This window comes from Diaporthe amygdali (assembly GCF_026229845.1).
Source record: "Diaporthe amygdali strain CAA958 chromosome Unknown NODE_13_length_1014660_cov_65_381101, whole genome shotgun sequence".
NCBI lineage: Eukaryota > Fungi > Ascomycota > Sordariomycetes > Diaporthales > Diaporthaceae > Diaporthe > Diaporthe amygdali.
In genome coordinates this window covers 628703-649204 of record NW_026517033.1, presented here as the reverse complement: position 1 = coordinate 649204, position 20502 = coordinate 628703, and the positions used below count along the sequence as shown (strand labels likewise).

The following is a 20502-nucleotide window of genomic DNA, read 5'->3' as shown; positions in this document are numbered from 1 at the left end:
GCATGACGGACATGATGTTTCCACTCGATACTCTGCACCTAAATGCTCCGGCAGCCTTGTTAGTAGGTGAAGGGATGGGAAGCGCGATATCAGGGTCTTACACATTATATCTATACTCTCAGTTTTATGCGCGATGAGGGGATTGAAACTTATGCAACTTGACTAGAAAAGCCCGGACCTGCCTCCTCTACCCAAAGCAAACGCTGTCTTCTTTCGAAGTCGAATGGTCGAAACAAAGGGCCAAATCCCCGCTCACAAATATGGCACATGTTGGCGGGTCGTGCGATGCGCCCAACACGCTTCCATAACAAAGAGTGATCCGACAAAACCATCATTGCGTTCGCAATTGGATGCAGACCGGCGAGAAAGATTAGATGGCGGAGAGGCTTAATCAAAGCCACCTCTGTTCATGAAATTCCCAAAACCTGACTTTTCAAGACTTTAACCTAGTGCTGGATCGTTGCAGTCAGTCAGTCAGTCAATAAGTCGTCAAGTCACGGCCAAGGCACATGTGCAGAAACACTGCGAGACAGGCTACAGCTCGCACGAAGGGACGACGGCCCACATCACATGTAAGTTTGAGCACGAGCTTGTTGAAATTGCATATCATTGGCCTTCGCTGGAGACAGCCTTCCCTCGGCCGGGTGCGGACTCGAACTTTGCCCTCCACTTGTCGTCCTGCTTGAACATCGCAACACACTCAAGGGCCGACGGTGTGCCGTGGTCTGGGTCAGCGCCGCCGTCGATTAGAGCCTGTTCAGATCTCGTTAGCGAGGGCCAGCAATGCATCAAGGCATCAATGAGGCAGAACCCGGGCATCTTTAAAAGCATGTCATGGATGGTAAATTTTAAACCTGATAGTCGGAAGGACATAACATATATAACAAGGGCTCTGAGATTCCTGACCTCGATGACGTCATCCTCCTTCTTGAAAACTGCTCCCGCCAGCGGACTCTGGAGACGGTCGTTCAGCCTGTTGGGGTCTGCGCCGTGCTGAATGAGGAACTTGACGAGGTCGGCGTGGCCGTGGTAGGCCGCCAGCATGAGCTGCTCTGCTTGTCAGCTCTCGCGAAGTACACCGCACAGGGACTGTCCGGACATGTGGGGCGGTCCGGAATGTGACCTCGCCCCCAAGGTTTCGCGTACCAATGTGTCGCCCTTGTCGTTGGTCAGGTTCGGTGGCAGGCCGGCGGAAATTGCCTGTGTGAGGAGGTCCTTGTCGCCTTGCCTGGCTGCGTTGTACATTCGCGTTGCGAGCTCGATGGCTTCTGGGGGCAGTGAAGAGTTGGCGGCTGGACTTGGCCCGGCATTGTCCCGGTTGTCACTCATCTCGCCCGCTTTTTCTGCAGTTTGATATGCTTTAGACGATGTGACTCGAAGACTCGAGCCGAATTCTTGGTATTGAGAAGCGCGTTGGTTGATTTCGTGGTGAGATAGAGGCCTTTGATAGTGACAGCTATTGCAGGGCTCCACAACAGCTCGATGCCAATGTCAAGCTTGAATGGATGTCGGCCGTCAGCCAGCTGCCACCAGCTGTACACGCTGGACAACAATTGTCAGGTATCCTTTCACACTCACAGTCAAACAATCCTCGCCAACCACCGCCGTTCTCTGATGGAATCTACAGTTCTTTCATCCTGGAGGGGCACTCTTGTGTCAGTCGGCAAGGCCCGTTGCCAACCTGGGTAGGATCCATGCAAGAGCATGGATGATACAAGTCAGCACGCAGCTGACACCTCTTTCTTGCTCACGTACCGGCATGATGCATGGCCAGCTCATACATGTGCAATGCGCCGCAATCCACACGCAAAGATATAGACTCGCCAAATTTGAGCCTGACCGTCGACGGTCTCTTCTTCACCTTTTCCAATGCTTGATAAGCAGGCCCGGTTTCATATCTTCGTCAGTCGTGCTTTTCGCTCCTGATTCTAGTCTACTGGACGCGTAACTCGAGGGGGCATAATGGACAGTGATGGATGCCCAACGCCATTCTGAGATGCAACATAAGGAAATTTTGCCCGTGAGATACTCCAGTCGGTCACGGAGACAACCATATCCGGGTATGAAGTTGGCGGAGGATGTTGCGAGTCCCAAAACGCCTGTTGAGATTAGCTGGAGTCGATCAGGATCAGCCTTCGAGTTCCAGCTTGCGAATTCTCAGCAAAGCTTACACATGGATGAATGGGCTTGCGTGACTTTCGTCTTTGGGGATGTTCTGGAAGTACACTTCGCAGCCAAGCTGGCTAAAGTGGTTACAATTGGATGCCAAGTCACCGAAAGTCTTATCCAGACCTCATGCTTCTGTTAGTTGCATTCCATCAAATGGGAATGCAACCACTGACATTACCTCTCATGGCTCCAATATGATCCCGCCAACTGTTACATGCCGAGCATGAAAAGATGGAGACGGTGAACTTTCTCGGGCTCGGCGAGAGACATCGCTTCAGGATCAAATACTCTGCGTGAGGCTCTCTGAAGAATTTTCAGAGAATGCTGCTTTCTAAAACGTCGTAATAACATGTAACAGAGTATAATCTCGTAGATCACGCAACATGCACTCAATTGAAGAAAAGTCGGCCGTGGCAGAGCATCATGTCACAGTTGAGATATATCCAGATCCAAAAGGATCTCCCATCACCGGGCAGTCTCACGAGGACACAGCTGTGAGAGTCGATTACTCCGGAGCATCGGCGAAGACCGACCCTGCAGAGATCAAGCTTGTCCGCAAACTCGATATGTTCATCATGGTGAGTTCAGTCTCATCAACAACCTCCCCAGACAGGCCGCGAAGTAACATCCACTAGCCCGTTGTCTGGATCCTGGTGTTCTTGAACTTCTTCACCCGTCAGTCCCTCAGCGTCGCGCGGCTCGACGGCTTCGAGCGCGAGCTCGGCATCTCAGGGACCGAGTTCTCCCTCGCCATATCGATCCACTACATCGGCTACCTGCTGGTACAGGTCCCTTCCAACATGCTCCTGACCAAGGTCCCGCCGCCGATATACCTGTCCGTGACGATGGGTGTCATGTCGGTCGGCACCGCCCTCACGGCCGTCCTTCACAACGGCCGGAGCTTGCTCATCCAGCGCTTCTTCCTGGGGTTGGTCGCGGCACCGATCTACCCGGGCTGCATGTATGTCATCTCTCTTTTCTACAAGAGGAAGGAGATCGCGGCGCGCATGACCCTCGTTTACACGGCCACTATCTTCGCCACGGGCATGAACGGGCTTCTGGCCGCCCCTCTCTTCCGCGCCATGCGCGGCAAGCTCGGCTTGTCGGGCTGGAGGTGGCTGTATATTATCTTCGGCGCCATCGCGGTGGCCGTGTCCGCGCTGTCGTTCTTCATTCTGCCGGATGAGCCGCTCAAGACGAAGTGGCTCACCCCGGCGGAGCGCCAGCTAGCCCACGACAGGATAGCCGAGGACACCGTTGAGCTCGGAGAGGACGGGAGCATGGTGCAGGGGTTCAAGGATGCGATGAGGGATCGTAGGGTCTGGCTGTTTATGGTCATACAGCACGTCAATGCTTTTGCCGGCAGCCTGCGGATATTCCTGCCCACGCTGCTTGCAACACTTGGTAAGTGAGGCCCTGAGACGCTTCTCTGTCAGCCGGTACTGACCAATTCATCCAAAACAAGGGTTCGGCCAGTTCAAAACCCTCGTCATGACATGCCCACCCTACCTGATAGCCTGCGTCTCGGCGATGTGCGTGTCCATCTCTTCCGGGCACTTCAATGAGCGCACATGGCACCTCACCTCACTGAAGACGCTCGCGGCCGTTGGCTTCGCTCTCGCTGCGGCCACGATGAACCCCTCCGTGAGATATTTTGCGGCCTTCGTGTTCATCATCGGCACATGGGGCGGCACGTCCATCACGCAGTCGTGGATAGCCAGCACATGCGCGCAGACCAAGGAGAAGAGGGCCGTGGCAATCGGGCTGGGGAACATGTCTGCTAGTTCGACGTTGATCTGGACTCCGGTGCGCTTCATTCTCTTTTTCCTCTCTCCTTGTTTCCATCCGCAATGCATCGTCATTCACTGACTGGGGATCAGTACCTCTGGCCTGAATCGTCTGCTCCAAGATATGCCCTTCCGCTTATCACATGTGCTTCTGGTGCTGCTATGTCTGTGTTGCTATTCTGGCTCATGCAATGGGACCTCAGGCAGCAGAATAAGAGACTTCGTCAGACTGATGTAGCGAGTCGGGTGTTCTACGCTTATTGACTGGAGACTGGCACGACCGGGTTTAGTCATTTACTCGGAAGGTCGATGGTCCTGGGCTCGCTGAAATGACTTTTGATTACGTCCTTGATAGCCCAAGGTACTTGGAAACTGGAACCTGAGTTGGTACCGCTCAGGTGTGAATGGATCAGCCTCAATAGTTTGAACAGCAACAAACGCAGGTTCAAGTTTCCAAGAGGATAGCCGCATGACTAGGTGATGATAGACGTATTCGGCCAGTAAACAGGATTATTTTTGGCAATTGGCATCGAGGCCTTATCAACGAAGTGAACGATAACATTTAATACTGCGTCATAAACCTTCATAGAAAGCATCTTAACCACTTGTGAGTAGCCATTTTAGGGCTCTGTGCATTAGTTTCTATCGTGTAGCTTTCGGCAGCTGTCCTGGGGAAACTTTTTAGTAAAGGGACAGGACGATTAAGCCGCGTGATGTCAAGACTGGCGCAATATGCTTCTCAATACGGATTGTGTGCGAGTCAAATTGGAGACAATCGACCTCAGAAGCCATGATATGGTGTAGCTTGGTATACAAATGAGCCTTGCTGCCAGGAAGTTGAGGGTACGCATGGTGTTGTGGGGTGTGTCCGTATTCCCGAGCCTTGTAAGTGTATGCCTAGGTAAGCAGCTGTGAAAGCCCTCCTTCCGAGATATACTTCATTTGTTGAAACAGGGCCGATGTTGTTATCCCTAATTCACCAAAAACCAGTTGTTTACACATGTAAACAAGGGGTGCTATCTCCAAAGCAACAGGGTTCCATTTATTGAATGAAAAGGGTAGTAACAAACGGTCTCTAAGACAGCAATGTTGATTGATAAGATATATATGATACTAAGCTTAGGAAGTCCAGACTGCTCGAGTGTATCTTATGTTGAAAGCTCCTGCTTTCACCGGGTTGAAAAGCGCGAAATCTCACCTCATGCACGGCATTGAGCTGGAGCATCCCTTGAGCCTATAAGGACAATGTATTCGGGCAAATGTTGGAGCCAAGGGATGGAGTGGGGCTGGATGTACTCTGTGGGTAACTGAAAGGCGCCAGACCGCATTTCTTGACTCAATCCGTAAAGACACAAAACATCAGGTATGTAAAGGGTGCAGAGAGTTTTCGAATATATTTGACAGTTCTGAAGAGGAAGCAACGTCTTTATCAGTTGCGACTATGGTAATTCGAGGGAAGGAGGGGCAGATTGCGGTCTCCGAAGTAACAGCGCCCAAGCACAGACCTAGGCGGCTACATGCATTGTCTCCAGTTCTGAGGATCCGTTTGCTTCATGCTCTCCCTTCCCTTCGAATTCCTTTCCCACTGCATCAACCGTTGCTGGCTCGTCTCACTCTACTGTAGACAAACAAGACCATCAAAGATATTACAGCTGCGATCTCGTTCCCATCATGTCGTTCAATTGCACTCGATGTTGGCGATGCTTCAACTCGGCGCACGCCCAATGGCAGCACATGGTCGACAAAAACCACTTCGAACATGAATGTTCGTGCTGCAATGAGACACGTCCGACAGAGGAGTCGCGGAAGGAACATGAGGTTGACGTCCACCACTACTGTGCCGACTGCAGCCGCTATTTCATGAACCTCAACAACATCCAGCAGCACCTGCGCTCGTCCGTCCACCTCGGCGGCTCTATCAGCTGCCCCTTCTGCCAGCGCGGCTTCACCTCCGCCACGGGCCTGGTGCACCACATCGAGAGCAGCGCATGCCCCAAGGCCGCCGGCCTTGACCGCGACTCCGTTTACAGGATCGTGCGCCAGAAGGACCCGTCCGGCGTCATCTCCAAAAACCTCATCGGCTGGACGGGCTCCGACTCCTTCGAGGCCACCGGCAGGGCGTGGAACCCCTACCTGGGCGCCTTTGAGTGCTACCTCTGCAGCCGCACCTTTACCCAGCTCTCCAGCCTCAATCAGCACCTTCAGTCTCCTGCTCGTGGGTTGCCCTCCGTTTTATATCCCCTTCGGTGAGCTCGCTGTTAACACCGTGCAGACCAGCAGAAGTTATACCATTGTCCGAAATGCCCCAAGGAGTTCGTCAGCCTTGCTGCCATTGTCAATCATTTTGAGAGCGAGAGCTGTGGCTACACTCGATTCAGTACGGTGCAACAGGGTGTTCGGGGCCTCACGGATGGTAGCCGTCTACTTGCCTTCCGCTGAGTAGAAGTGGCGTTGGGAGACTGTCGCGGTGTTGTTGCCTGCCTCGATCACCCCAAATGGAATTGAAACGTTGGTAAACGAGCCTGCCAACGTGTTTGTATGTACTTGACGGCCTGAGTAGCGCTCACGCGTATCAATCGATTTGGTTTGGAGTCACGGATAACGTCCACTAGAAGCAGTCGACCTAGTGTGGTGCCGAGCAACCTGACGCGAGCATGGCCGACATCGATACTATGTTAATGTCAGGCGAAGGTCTGCGCCAACATGACAGGCGTATGAGCCATGGGATGCTAATAGACCATTGTCACAATTCTCTTCCGACCTGATCACGCTCAACTTGCGATTCGGAATAATGGCAATTCTTTGAGAAATAATTGAGGCCTAGGTTGCGAGCCCGTATGAGACCCATATTTGTGACGGACGAGGGTATAGTTCACTTTGTTGACCACTAAAGAGGCCGTGGAATTAGAGGGAAAAGAATTATGCATGACCTTTGATTTACGTCTAAGCTGTGTGAATCTCATGTTTCAGTGTATCCGACAGTTCCACAGAGAAGGTCAATCAGCGAGTCTCCAGTTTGGGCAGGAGCTTAGTCTGTTTTGAGTGGAACTGCGGTTTGCATGCTCACAGACCAGTACAAACACCGCATGTGCACTTTCAGTGGCCGCTTTTGACCACTACAGTCTATCAAGTTTATCCACTGATATATGCCGCCTATGTGCTACGCTTTGGATCAAGAGTTTAGAAAACGATAGCCAGCGATGATCGATAGCCAGCGATGATCGATAGCCAGCGATGATCGATAGCCAGCGATGAGAAGATCCCCAACGCGGCCGCTCACGCTAGTTATAGGTGGTCTCGATCTCTGCGAATCCTTCTCACCGTGTGCCTGAGCGGCCGTTTCGGACGGCTTTCAAATCGAGTTTGGTGGTCGGGTCACACTATAATACTGAGGGAGATTGGATGCGAGACACACCTCATTGTGGATTGGCCGTCATACAGCGTCTTCCTGGGTTCAACCAGTTACGTGGTGGGAATACTATAGTTTCCGTCTTATTGGAAGGCATGATCTCCGACCTGGGTGTGAATGGATCTATCCAGACCTGCTTGCATATTTGCACGTGGATATTATGAATGCCGAGGTAGTGAACGAGCTTTTTATTTCTTTTTTCAAGCTTTGAAACTGCATGAGCAGCCATCGAATGCATCTCCCAACGCCCATAGAATTTATCAGTCTGTAGTCCTTATACACAAGTGTCCACGCCTCCCCCCCCCTCCATGGTAATCGTATGTTGTATCTGTGCGTTGACTCCTGCTACACAACCGGTCAGTTTTTGACCCACGTCCCAAGTTGCTGGCGCCCAACAAGAGACTTTCCATTGGCGTCTTTCATCTTTTCCACCTTCAGCCCGTTCCAAACACCCGGGGCCGTGGGTACATAATCAACTTGAAGTACCTGATGGCCATGTCTGTTTTGGGGGTGGTAAGTGAGACCAGCAACCTGTGTACCGCGACCTCGAGATACGTTTCCATTATATTGCGGCACCACTCTAGTATCGAACTGACTGTTGCCCGTCAAGGAGAACCCCTCAACCGTTGGTCCATTGTGTTGTTCAACACCATCGTCTGCCACGCAATTACTGTAGACCGCCGTTTGTGTTTGACGAGTGTCACGAGGGACCTGGCCTACGTATTCAAAGCGGGCGGGTTGAGGAGCTTGACTAGGTGGCCCACGATGCGTCATTTGATTTTACTGCGACATTTCGGTCCGTGTCGGCGAGCATGGAGGTGTCGGCACTCCGTAGGTAGTAGTGCTCTGCTGACGGTGAGCCTGGACAAGGTCAGCACGGAAAAGGGAACTGGGACACAGGAAATGGATTCTCAGAGCATTGCTTACATCCATCGAAGTGATCCCAATACGAATGTCCTGTATAGCCAAGTAATTGATGCTTTGTAGGCGAAGTGACAAGGCTGTCTTCTTGTTTTCAAGGGTAGCGAACAGCTCCCCAAACGATCGTTCTTTGAGGATGAAGACAAGGGCTCGATGGAAACGTCCCCTTTTCAAGAGGATGGAGACGTCTTGGTGGGCGCCAATAGTGTGTAGTATGGACTGTGTCTCCCTCTGGACCTCGGTACCCAACACAGGATTGTTACTAATGTCTTCGCAGAGGCCTCGGAGGCCTTCCAATTGCTCCTGGTATTGCTTCAGAGACTGCGAAGAACCTTTAATCCTTTTAGCTAGATTCACAGTGGCAATGAATTGTACGAGAAACTGCGAGATCGCCGCTGCTGCCCCAAGTGCCTCCATGTCGGAAACCGAGGGTCCGAGTAGCCCAGGTCGCGGTCGCGATATACTCCCTTCGAGTCTGCTGAGCCTGAAGAATGATGGGGGTACATATTTTCAAGTTGGTATGAAGGTGTGAATAGTGATTTAATCGGTGTACTTACACGTCGTGACTGCTTCTGCGGGGTTTGCAGAGATCTGTATGGAGCCTTGTCTCAGCCCTCCTAACTGCCTTGTTGTGCTTTGCTGGGCGCAGCAATGCAGTAGCGGTGATCGGATGATGATTCTGTACTGACCGAGCCACTTGGCTTGCCTTTATATCCTAGTTGCAACGGCTTCTCCTGCTGTGTAACCGCAGCGTTAGTAATGCGTGACCAGACTACTTAGGCACCTAGGTACGTTGGGCATTAAACCAGCCTCCAACTTTAGATAGACGTCGTGTTGTTATCAGCTTGCCACCCACGTTTCTTCTTCTGATTGCAGCTTCTATCACAGTCCGTCTTGGCCCGATCCTCAGGACCATGCGATGCCCATGCTTATTTTCCTCCAATCTTAACACTCCTTCAGCGCACGGCAGATTCATCAGCTGTTTACATTCGCGAGCTCTGGGGCACTGGTCTTGCTTTATCGGCCTTGCGTTACCGGACTTCCGCTATCATAGACTTGGCAGCAGTGCGGCGTAGTCCGCAGACATGGTCACACCGAAAGATGAAGACAGTGATCATTCTTTCCTCGAAGGAGATTCTCTCACGGAGCACGGTCTTCCGGGATCATGGAATATTGTTTCTGCGTTCTCAGAATTGAGCAGTCGCTCAAACAAAATTCCTTCCATTCGAGTTACGATATAGGGAAAGGAGATGCTTTCCATCGGAGACCATTCGCCGTTGTTGGTTGTGTTTCAAACATGTCTATGAATGCTTCGTTGAATAGCTGTACGTCCAATAACGTAATGATTTAATTTCCGAACTATGGTCGGTACTTAAACCGTAAGGGCTGCATGAGCGATCGCCCCTGATATTGACGCAGTGTAGCCCACCGCACTCCTTGGATCGTCAAGCCAGCTGCATGTCATCCAATACTTTTTCTTTTTAAATTTCCTCACAGAGTCTCAATGGTCCTCCATATACACCCACGGAGCTGCAAGCAGACGGAAGCTGTGTCGTATCGCAGACAAGCACATGCAGCCTGATGCTGCGGCTTAAAGTTTGCGCCGCGAGGTGACAGACATCAATATGCATCCGGGCTCGCCAGTGGAGACAAACCAACCAACGAGAGCCGACAACCCAACAAGAGATGGAATCTCCCGATACCTCTCCCTGGGCGCAGTCTTCACAGGGGGTAGGGCAGGTGGTGGTCAGCAATTCTGCGGTCCGTACTACGACCATCGCGAGTCCCATCACCACTCCCCACCCTGGTTGAATCGAAACAGATTCTGGGTGGCTTGCTTTTTGATCATTGTTATAATGGTCTTGGGTATTATTGCTACGCCTATCACTGCTGTTTTGGCGAGGAAAGGTGGAGACAAGCAAGATAGCACTTTGCAACTCGCATGGTACAATCACCGGTATCTCGCCTTCACACAAATATAGAGGGCTGATCCCAGTGCAGGACATCTACAACATCCCTCTTCTGTGCTCGAGGCACAGAACCGTGCATTGTCACATATGTGTTACATCCTTCAGATATGAGTGCGGACCCGTCCACATCCACGGAACAGAGCATGTTCACTACGGACCCCATTTCGACATCACAATCTCAATTATCAGATCCGTCTCCCGCCTCGTCAGCAGCGGCAGCCGCTGTCTTGACTTCCGTGAACCAGGACGCAGCCATTAATGTTACCAATACCGCCACCCTGTCACCCGCTATAACGTCTGCCACCTGTCGATACAACTGTCTCAGCACCTCCTGCTTCTGGGGTTGCCCTGGCGCAGCTTGCAAAGATTACAACGATTGTGCGGATCCGTGGCCTTGTGACACTGTCGTTGGGACGTGCTGCAACACTGGCTGCATGACTGGATGGGGCTGCTCGGGGCGTGCTTGTCACCACTTCAGTGTGTCTCTACGGCTGGCGGGTCGACTTGCCAGTAACACTGTGGAATTGAGGTCGAGCCACCGGCCGGATAATGGAGTGTAGTAGTTGACCGGTGACAGTCCAAGAAAACAAGCTTAATTTGAGCAGTGTGGGGGTGGGGGTGGGGGTTCCACCCATTCAGGGGCGGCCCCGCGGGAACACGGACAAGGACGGGCATGTTCCATAGATCATTGAGCCCTTGGCAAATAGACATCTCCATAAATCTGTACTTGTACTGGCAACGACATCTGAGCGTTCTACCCCTAATCGGGGCAGTTTATGGGACTGCCAAAGGCCAGTGAATCACGAGTATCAACAAAAAAATTCCGGGATTTTGTCATCGTTTCTTGCTGTACAGGCTGCGACAGGCCGCATGGTAGCCCCTTAATACGAAATCCTCGTGTTGGTATGCTGCTAGAAAAACGCCAACTGCGGGAAGTGGAGAACGCATGAACCCAAATAGCATCATTATGGAGCAGCAACCCTCACTGGGCTGGGATGACACCTGCCACCTTCGGCCTACCCACCCCGAAATGAACCCACCCGCAACGTCGGGCTGGAAACATGGGATGAACGCATGCGCCCTATATAACATGGCCGTCGCCCAATGCATGGCAGAGGTTGTTCTGTTCGCGTCCATCGGCTCCCAGCGCTGACCAACACTCGCTTTTTTGGTTCCCGGACAGCTTCCGCTCGCTTGTGAAGAATGTCGGCCGCTCTGCTCTCCCTGGCTTGCTTGCCAGGCGCCCTTTCAGCGGTGCTTGAGCTTCCAATATGGCTGAAGAACGGCTACGTGAGTTGTGCCACGCAACCCTCATTTGAGGATGACATATACTAACGTGCAGTCCAGTCCGTGGTGGACGTGGAGGTTGGAACGCCACCTGTTACACACACACTGTTGTTTGACACTGGAAGCTCGACGACTTGGATGGTTGCCGGAACTTGCGATGGGACAGCCCTGTGTCCTAATAACAGCGGATTCAACCGCACCGGCTACAACGAGACGGCGTCGTCGACCGCAAATGCCACGGGCTCGTACGCCTCCATCGACTACCTCGGAGGAGTCACGGCCGGAGCGGGCATGGAGGACGTCTTCACGTTCCCCTCCGCCCCCGAGACCGTCTGGACACAGAGCTTCCTGGAGGCGTACCAGTCGTCCTGGTTCAACATCCCAGCGGATGGGTTCCTGGGCCTGGCCTTCAGCACCATCTCCGACGCAAACACGACGACCCTGGTGGAGACATTGCTGTGGTCTGGCAAGCTCGACGAGTCGCGCTTCGGCCTCTACTACGGTGTCGAGCTGGAGAGCACAGGCGACAGCGCCGGCGAGGGAAGGCTGACGCTGGGCGGCTCGCACGAGGACACTTATGTGGACGGCGACCTCGTCTGGGCCGACCTGTCCCCGCCTGACGAGCGCGCCCAGCTGTGGCGCGTCGACATGCAGTACGCGGTCGGCACGACGCCCAACAAGACGCAGTCGACTGTGACGCTCTCCGGAGCGTGGGGCGTGTTCGACACGGGCGCAGGGCGCATCTCGGTGCCTGACCCGCTGATCGACAGCATCTACGCCAGCATCGGCATGAACTGGACGGCCATCATCGGCGGCGACCACATCCCGCTGTGCACCGAGTTCACGGACGCGTGGTCGATTGAGTTCAACATCGGCGACGGGTATAACCCCAGCGCGCTTGTGCTCACGGGAGACATGCTCAAGAAGCCTGGGTTCGCGACGGGCGAGGACAAGTACTGCTGGCCGCCATTCGACACGAGCGGCTCCGATGGACTGTTCCTGTTCGGGTCGGACTTTCTGCAGATGCACTACACGGTGCATGACTTTGGAGGGTTCGAGCCCGAGAGCTACAAGGCGAGGATCGGATTTGGCGCGTTGAAGGACGAGTACCGGCCAGACCATGTCTGAGCGTTGCCTGGGTATTGACAGTCAGTCTACCTCTGTACATATGTAGCTAAAGGGTGAATTGAACAAACCATCAAAGGGCCCACTCGAAATATTTTGAAGTGCTCAGGTGGGCAGATAACTGCCTGCCACCCTGCCAGTGGAGTTACAGGTGTGACAATATCGTCAACACAGCAGGTGGGTGTTTGGCTGTCCAACTGGCAGTTGCACTTGGGCAGCTGGGGCCATGTGCCAGGCCACCCATTTTGCACGGGACTTTGTCATCCTGAATCGACCCAACCTCCTCGAGTTCAACCTTCGAAACAAGGCCACAAAGAAATTCGCAGGGGAGCCTTTTCACGTCACTCACGACTTTGTGGGAAAGTGCATCACAACCCGTTTGCTCCTCGTCCAGAATAGCTTCTGCTCACACCCCACAGCCTTCAATCGGCCCCAAGCGACCTTCCGTCCCATCAATCACCATGAACCCACCTTTTGATCCTCTTCGCCATAGAGGCTGGAGAGATATACAGTATCATCGTGAGATGCAGTCTCCTCTCCAACCATCCTCCCAGAACTTCATCCTGCCACCACCACGGCATCTGCCACCACCACGACATTTGCCTCCAGCAGCTTCATTTCCATTGCCATACAACGACGCAAACGGCCGCTACTACCACACGTCATCACCAAACAATTTCAGGCCTGTCCAATCCCACCACAGCGGACAACACAATTCTTGGGATGGAACCTTCGAAAACTACACTCTTAGTGCATGGAATTCCCAAGCTGGTTACTACGGCACACAACTTGCCATGCCGCCAACACAAAACAGCAGCTACTCGCTCCAAGACAAGTCAGCTGCGACACTTCCCCTCCATGGACAAGCACTCGGCACCAGCACTCTATCGCTAACATCGTTCAGTAATAGCTATGCCTATGAGATGAACCCCTTGTACACAGGCCAAGCGTTACCCCAGAATCAGCAGGATAGAAATGATCAGGAAAGCCCACCGACTGGAAGATACAGCGAAGGACCTCGAGGCAGGAAGCGGCATCAACGCCCCCACAGTAGACGCCTACACAACAACAACCAAGTGGACGGCAAAGAATTCCAGAACCTCGAACCCGAGACACCGACACGAGGCGGTCTTCAAAACGTCTCTCGAAGGCGGGAAGGTCGACCCCCGCCAGAGAGGATTCTACAGTCGGCTACGCGAATATCTCGAGAGTTCTTGGCGTCTCCCTGGAAGTCTGTTCGTCACGACGAAAGCGTCCCTGTAAAGCATGAACACAATGATGAGGATCAAACAAGCTCGTCTCGGGTCCCGAGGGTACAGGGGCGCAGACCGGGCTTAACACCGCTCTCCCCTACATCCAAGCCCTTCGGGCGGTCGTCAGCCTCCAAAAAATACAAGTCGAATCCACCACGGCACCGTCGACGGTCTTCACAAGTCACGAATTCACCGGCGTCTCACCAGGACCGTCAATCGCACAAGACCCAAGAAGCCAGCCCGGTGCATATAGGCGATACACAGGACACCAACAAGGGAAGTTCACGGTCGGTGTCAGACCTTTCGGACCTTGAGGGCAATCTCAAAATATCGAAGATGAACGGCTTACTCGACATCTGGGACTCTACAGTAAACCCAAATTGGGACAAGGAGGTGTTCGCATTGTGCGACTTGGGATACTGTAATTGCTGCAGACGGTACTATGTGCCACTGAGAACGCTCGGGCACGTTTGTCGAAGACGAACCCACCCAGTGGGCAAGCACATCAAGGCCTGATACTGATACCTGGAAATTATATGCACTAATTCCAGGCTTGTTTTACTCTTTCCTTTCTCTTCTCGAATTTTCTGTCCGTGTGTGTGTGATCCCATATGCGGCTTGACGTTACACTACCTAGGTAGTGTGGGCATAGTTCTGAGTCGATCTCGGCATCAGAGGCGGACTTGAAGGTAGCAGGGGCCGCCAGCCGCAGAGATAAGTGATATAATCAACCATATGTGCCGATTAACTCAGTATCTACTGCTTGTAAAGGCTGTGTGCGGTGAATGCGCACGGACCTGGGCTGCAAGTGACAAGCCCGGTGTGAGGCTCTGTGGAAGCCGCCACGGTCTATAGGGACTTAGATCGTGTTAAAGCTGCGACGAGGCTCTAAGCCAGGCCACAATTTCGGTGGGGATGTGGCCATAATTTGTTCGCAACTTCCACGGAGCTTGCACCTGGATCTTCTAATCGCCCCTTCTGCAAAACCATCGTTATTCCTGCCATCACCACGACAATGGACTGAGATCTGACAGCCACGGGCCTATCCCTGTGATCTCTGTATCTTAGGACGTCGCCATTCGATCAAAACGAAAAGAATACGTGAATTTTCCCACGACTCCTGCTGAAGGTGAAGAATAGCTGCCGCGTGCTGTGTTGATTCTCGCTCAACGATTGACGCTCTCGCCCATCACGCATACTCTATATACACTGGTAACCAGTCATCAACAGTATTTACCAAAGGGGGACGGCATGCTGAGGTGGTCAACTATGAGTTCCCACACCCCCAATCCAGCCCCGACTCCTGCGCCAGTCTCGTCCCCAATCTCTGAACTGAAGGCGGAAGTGCATCTTGAAATCGTTGAACACCTGATCGACGGAGGAAATATGTCAAAACAAGATCCGAAACCAGACCTGACAGCAGATGCAAGACGAAATCTCACCAATCTCTGTTTGGTTTCGCGGGGATGGAAAATTATCGCCTCGCACTTTCTGTACCGATCAGTAGAGATTGCGGACCTCCATACATTGTCACTGTTCGTAAGGACCATCAATACCCGTCCCGAGCTTGGAGAGCGAGTACGCAGCTTGTTTCTCAACCCCAAGATCTGTTCAGGATGCGGCCCCGGATTTGCAATCGACGTGGGTCAGCGTTTGCACAGCGTCCTCGCCGTAACCACAAACCTGCGGCTGTTATATCTCAACTTGGAAGAATGCCGGACTTGTTGGTACAATAGTAACCCTACCACCTTTCACTATGCAGGATCTGATGGTGAGTGACACTACTCCAATCACACTTCCGTCGCAGTCTGGCTATCTTCAGGATCACTGAGTGTGGTTTGAGATCTTGCGTCCCCAAAATTGGGAGCCATTGACCTGGTGCAAATCTTGTGTGATAATGAAAATTACTGACTAGTACGATCGCAGTCGGCTATGACTACTTCTTTTTCCTGGTAACATGGCATATTCAAGGCGCTGGAACTTTCCTGTCTCAACTCACAGACTTTTACTTTACCAGCAACGACATACCATACAGTTATTGTATATTCTTTACACTTCCTTCACTGCGAAGGGTCGTGTCGGTTAGGGACACAGGGCAGTGGGAAACGATCCTCAATGACGCTCATGGCATCGGACCCCATTACCCCCAGGTGACGGAGTTCGTGCTGAGGAGTTCTGCCATCGTCCCATCCCAGGTGCACCGCATCTGCGAGTGCTTCCCAAATTTGACGGTTCTCAGGCTCCGGAACAATCCTAAAAAGACAAACCAGCTATATGATCCCTCCGACTTTGAACAGAACTCTGAACAGAACTCTGAACAGAACTCTGAAGAGGACCCTGAAAAGGACCCTGAACAGGTCAAACTTGGTCAGCGAAATCTAAGCCGCGGCCTCGCCAGGCTGACAACGCTCGCCAAGCTGGAACTGCAGCTAGATTACCCCAAGCCAGAGGCCTCGAAACAAATCAACTTTCCCGTGCACCTGGGCCCCTACGGCGGCATCACCAGCCTCCGTGGGTTACACAATCTCAGGGATCTGACGATCGGCATGCACCATCTGATGCGCTTCCGTGGTCCGCGCGGCGAGTTCCAGGCGCAGCCGCTCCCACCCACGGTCCTGCCAGACCGTCTCGTGAACCTGCGGCTCTACACGTGCCTCAGCTGCTGGAACAACAAGCTCCGCCACTTCAAAAAAGACTTGCCCAGCGACCCTGCGTATGCGGGTCAGTCGACGCTCGACTTCGTGAAATCCCTCGCGGAGATGTTGTCACTCAGCAGCAACCTCAGGAGCCTCGAAGCCGTCAGTGTCTACTCCCAGACGGCTTGGTGGCTCAGCTTCGGCGTCGATTACCGGACAGTAAAGCACGACGAGGAAGAGGTTGGCCAGACCTGGAACGCGGGCGGGTTCGAGGAGTACTGCGGCATCTCTCGCTTTGAGACTGGCGGGCGGGAGATCCACTTCCGCGCGTACGAGACCGACGACCTTGATTGTGGCCGGGACCATCCTTATGATGAGGTTTGATGTGCGGGCTTGCTCTTTGCGAAGCACAGTGTCGTCTGAGAATATTGTTACTTACTTGCTATGGTTGGAGAAGGGTTTGGGCCGTGATGGTTTGCTTTGCTTTTTGGGTTGGTCTAAAGCCTCTCTCCTGGATGGGCTCTGCTGGTGTAAGCTGGAAATGATGGGACGGAGAATGGCAACTCATGCTACGGTCGTCGGCGTCTGTTTTGGATTACCATGTGCAACATCAATACTGATACCCATGTATTCTAGTAGTCAATACTGGAGGAAGGGCATGAAACAGAGGGATTATTCCTTTCCTCACTCGTCAGACTGAGGATCGAAAGAGCGAAAGAATCAGCCGCGTAAAATCCAGAAATGACCCCCAACCTTTTCGCGCTGTCTTGTGAGCTCGTCCAGCCTGTGTGATCATTTTGGTTTGGGATGATGAAAGGCATCAACGCATCATAGTCGGCTGCGATAGAGTGCACCCTTTTGTGGAAGTGGTGATGATGTGCCATGCATCAAAGTTCCAGCCAAGAGGTTAGGCGGGATGCTTAACGACACCTGCCTTAAGCGGGAATCTCAATGCCGATCACTGGGCGCGGGTTTGCCATGGCGCGATCTCTGCAATTATGGTGGTGATAGATTTGTCAAGCGGGAGTGAGGATTTAAATAAGATAGTGTGCCGTCGAATTTGCCGGGACTAAACTGGCCATATCGTCAGGTAAAACAGACTGAACCCCACCAGCCCGGCAAGATGAAGATCACCACCAACCTCCTCCGCCTCACCACTGCAGCGATGGGCCTGCTCGCCGTAGTCAACGCGCAGAACTCATCCACGGTCGGGCCCGAGACAGGCTCCCTCGTCATCGTGGGCGGTGGCACCCTCAGCGACAACATCTACCAGCGCGTCATCGACCTCGCCGGCGGCAGCGACGCCCCCATCGTGGTGATCCCCACGGCCGACGGCGCCGAGTCCTACGACCAGGACGCGGCGGGCGCGGCGGCGTTCCGGCGCCTCGGCGTCAAGAACGTCACGGTGCTGCACACGTACGACCCGCAGGTGGCGGACACGGAGGAGTTCGTACGGCCGCTGCTGGATGCGCGGGGCGTGTGGTTCGGCGGCGGGCGGCAGTGGCGCCTCGTCGATGCGTACGCGGGCACGCGGACTGAAGCCGAATTTGCAGCGGTCCTGAGCCGCGGCGGCGTCATCGGGGGGTCCAGTGCAGGCGCCAGCATCCAGGGGAGCTTCCTTGCGCGCGGCGACACTGCCAACAACCAGGTTATGGTCGGAGATCATCAGGTTGGGTTTGGTTATATCAAGAACACGGCTATCGACCAGCATGTGCTCGTACGCAACCGCGTGTTCGACATGTTTGACATCCTCAAGGTCAGGCCTGAGCTGCTTGGCTTTGGGATCGACGAGAACACGGCGCTGGTTGTTTCCGGGAATGATGCTGAGGTGATTGGGGCGAGCTATATTGCTGTCTACGATGGGGGATTTTGGTCGCGAGAGGGGAGTGATTTGAAGAATCTGCCTGATTCTTCGGCTATATTTTACTATCTGAGAAATGGAGATCGATACGACCTGGCGGCGCGAAAGGTGGTGGAATGAAAGGGACTACCTGACGTATAGAGATATTCAAACAAGCTGTTCCGTTGCTCCCGAGATGCTTCAACTTTCCTGACTCGGCCACTTCTTTGAGTTTAATTACATTCTCACCACCTCGTGTCGTCGACTCGTTGTGCTTGGCGTGAACACCTCCATCTTTGGGAAAGCTTTTTGTGAAGCATGGCGCCATCCTCTAGTGAGTGGCGAGAGGGGCATTGCAGTTGCGGGACAAGAAAAGCCAAGATTTTCCAAGAACCGATGTGGCAGGTACATATGTGCGCTGACGGCTACAAAGTTCCCCTCATGCTATCAATGATGAACCTTTCGACATGACTAAATGAAAGTGGACATAGAAGTGTTAACCATGCCTGCCTGAGCAGTATAAATGGTTCAATCTGACCTGCATATATCCATGATTGAGTATTATGTGCCTTGCTCCATGGTGATCGAATCCAAGCCCACTAGGTAACGTATCAGGCTGAACCTTCAGTGCCGATTCCTACCATGCGTTTCTCAAATTTCTTTTGGGCTTGTTCAAGTCTTGGCTCCATCACACTGAGCCATGCACAGTCCAACAAAAAGCAATATGACGGACATCAAGTGCTACGTGTAGAGACGAACGGGCGACCTAATGCTGTGTTGAAAAGACTGGCCAGCATATCCTTGCAGCCGTGGAAAGAAGAAACCGTGGGAAACTACTTCGATGTTGTCGTCCCACCTGAGAAACTCGCCGAATTCGAGTCCCTCAGTCTCAGAAGCACGACTCTCCATGCAGATCTCGGGAAGTCCATTGCGGCAGAGTCCGCTCCACTGAGCACGTGGAAGAGACAGGCCGACGACCTCTCCTGGTACGATACTTACCATCCATATGAAGAGCATATACAATATTTCGAAGACCTCCAGACGCTATTTCCAAACAACTCTGAGCTGATCTCCTCCGGTACATCCTATGAGGGTCGGGATCTGTTTGGCATTCACCTGTGGGGTGACGCCGGCCCCGGCAAGCCAGCGGTCCTGTACCACGGTACTGTGCACGCCCGGGAATGGATCACGACTTTGGTAATGAGGCCCTTGTCACTCATCATGAAGCATTAGGCTGATCAGACTCGACATAGGTTGTTGAGTATCTTACACTGCAGCTCATCAACGGCTACAAGGCGGGTGATAATGACACGAGGGCTTTTCTGGACAGTTTTGACTTCTACATCATTCCCATAGTCAATCCTGATGGTCAGTCGAGATTCTTGCCGTTGGAGCCTGGTATCAAACTTACATGGAATAGGCTTTGTCTACACTCAAACAACCAATCGACTGTGGCGAAAGAATCGCCAGCCAGGCCCAGGAAACTCAACCTGCGTCGGCCGTGATATCAACAGAAACTGGGAGTTTTCTTGGAACCCAACTAGCAGTGGTGCTTCTTCCGACCCGTGCGGGCAGACCTACGGTGGAGAAGCCCCTTCAGATTCGCCAGAGAACAAAGGCCTTGACGGCCTCGTGCGTGAGCTGCGAGACACCGTCGGCATAAAGCTGTACATTGACTGGCACAGCTACGGCCAGTACTTCCTCTTCCCTTACGGGTACAACGAGACTATTTACCTTCCTCAACTCGGGAAATGGAGCAGGACCGGATCCCTAATGAGCGAGACCATTCGGGACAGTTCCGATCGCAGGACTACATTCACGTTTGGCCCCGGGGGTGCTATTCTTTACCGCTCGGTGGGAAATTCCCGCGACCACGTGTATAGTATTGGAGGAGCGGACTTTTCGTGGACAATTGAGTTGCCAGACACGGGCACCTTCGGCTTTGTGCTGCCACCTGAGCAGATCAGGCCGACTGTTGAGGAACAGTGGGCTGGCCAGCAAGTGTTGTACAGTCTACTCAACGAGATCTTCTTTGACGACGAAGGACCTGCATAAATACTCCAAAGCCTGAGAGCGCCTGGGTCCCTATGAGGTTCGGAGAAGTA

The 20502-nt window shown here is 53.0% G+C and overlaps 8 protein-coding genes across 8 annotated transcripts; 7 read left to right on the top strand and 1 right to left on the bottom strand.

Moving 5' to 3' along the window:
• Positions 1-606: 606 nt before the first annotated feature.
• On the bottom strand, positions 607-1329 carry J7T55_003837 (uncharacterized protein; the record flags this gene model as incomplete). Its single annotated transcript, XM_053143187.1, has 3 exons — positions 607-753; positions 907-1047; positions 1147-1329. 3 exons carry the CDS (start codon positions 1327-1329, stop codon positions 607-609), a joined length of 471 nt encoding a protein of 156 aa, XP_052994082.1.
• Positions 1330-2552: 1223 nt separating this feature from the next.
• Positions 2553-4220, top strand: J7T55_003836 (uncharacterized protein; the record flags this gene model as incomplete). Its single annotated transcript, XM_053143186.1, has 4 exons — positions 2553-2747; positions 2805-3573; positions 3635-3975; positions 4050-4220. 4 exons carry the CDS (start codon positions 2553-2555, stop codon positions 4218-4220), a joined length of 1476 nt encoding a protein of 491 aa, XP_052994081.1.
• Positions 4221-5627: 1407 nt separating this feature from the next.
• J7T55_003835 (zinc finger protein) lies at positions 5628-6395 on the top strand (the record flags this gene model as incomplete). Its single annotated transcript, XM_053143184.1, has 2 exons — positions 5628-6171; positions 6229-6395. 2 exons carry the CDS (start codon positions 5628-5630, stop codon positions 6393-6395), a joined length of 711 nt encoding a protein of 236 aa, XP_052994080.1.
• Positions 6396-11459: 5064 nt separating this feature from the next.
• J7T55_003834 (pepsinogen c) lies at positions 11460-12671 on the top strand (the record flags this gene model as incomplete). Its single annotated transcript, XM_053143183.1, has 2 exons — positions 11460-11546; positions 11604-12671. 2 exons carry the CDS (start codon positions 11460-11462, stop codon positions 12669-12671), a joined length of 1155 nt encoding a protein of 384 aa, XP_052994079.1.
• A 972-nt stretch (positions 12672-13643) lies between these two features.
• J7T55_003833 (uncharacterized protein) lies at positions 13644-13931 on the top strand (the record flags this gene model as incomplete). The annotated part of the gene is made up of 1 exon (XM_053143182.1): positions 13644-13931. One exon carries the CDS (start codon positions 13644-13646, stop codon positions 13929-13931), a length of 288 nt encoding a protein of 95 aa, XP_052994078.1.
• A 1746-nt stretch (positions 13932-15677) lies between these two features.
• On the top strand, positions 15678-16941 carry J7T55_003832 (uncharacterized protein; the record flags this gene model as incomplete). Its single annotated transcript, XM_053143181.1, has 2 exons — positions 15678-15692; positions 16072-16941. 2 exons carry the CDS (start codon positions 15678-15680, stop codon positions 16939-16941), a joined length of 885 nt encoding a protein of 294 aa, XP_052994077.1.
• A 739-nt stretch (positions 16942-17680) lies between these two features.
• On the top strand, positions 17681-18538 carry J7T55_003831 (uncharacterized protein; the record flags this gene model as incomplete). The annotated part of the gene is made up of 1 exon (XM_053143180.1): positions 17681-18538. The coding sequence occupies one exon, from the start codon at positions 17681-17683 to the stop codon at positions 18536-18538; it is 858 nt and encodes a 285-aa protein (XP_052994076.1).
• Positions 18539-19039: 501 nt separating this feature from the next.
• Positions 19040-20452, top strand: J7T55_003830 (zinc carboxypeptidase; the record flags this gene model as incomplete). Its single annotated transcript, XM_053143179.1, has 3 exons — positions 19040-19594; positions 19651-19765; positions 19818-20452. The coding sequence occupies 3 exons, from the start codon at positions 19040-19042 to the stop codon at positions 20450-20452; spliced, it is 1305 nt and encodes a 434-aa protein (XP_052994075.1).
• Between the last annotated feature and the right edge of the window lie 50 nt (positions 20453-20502).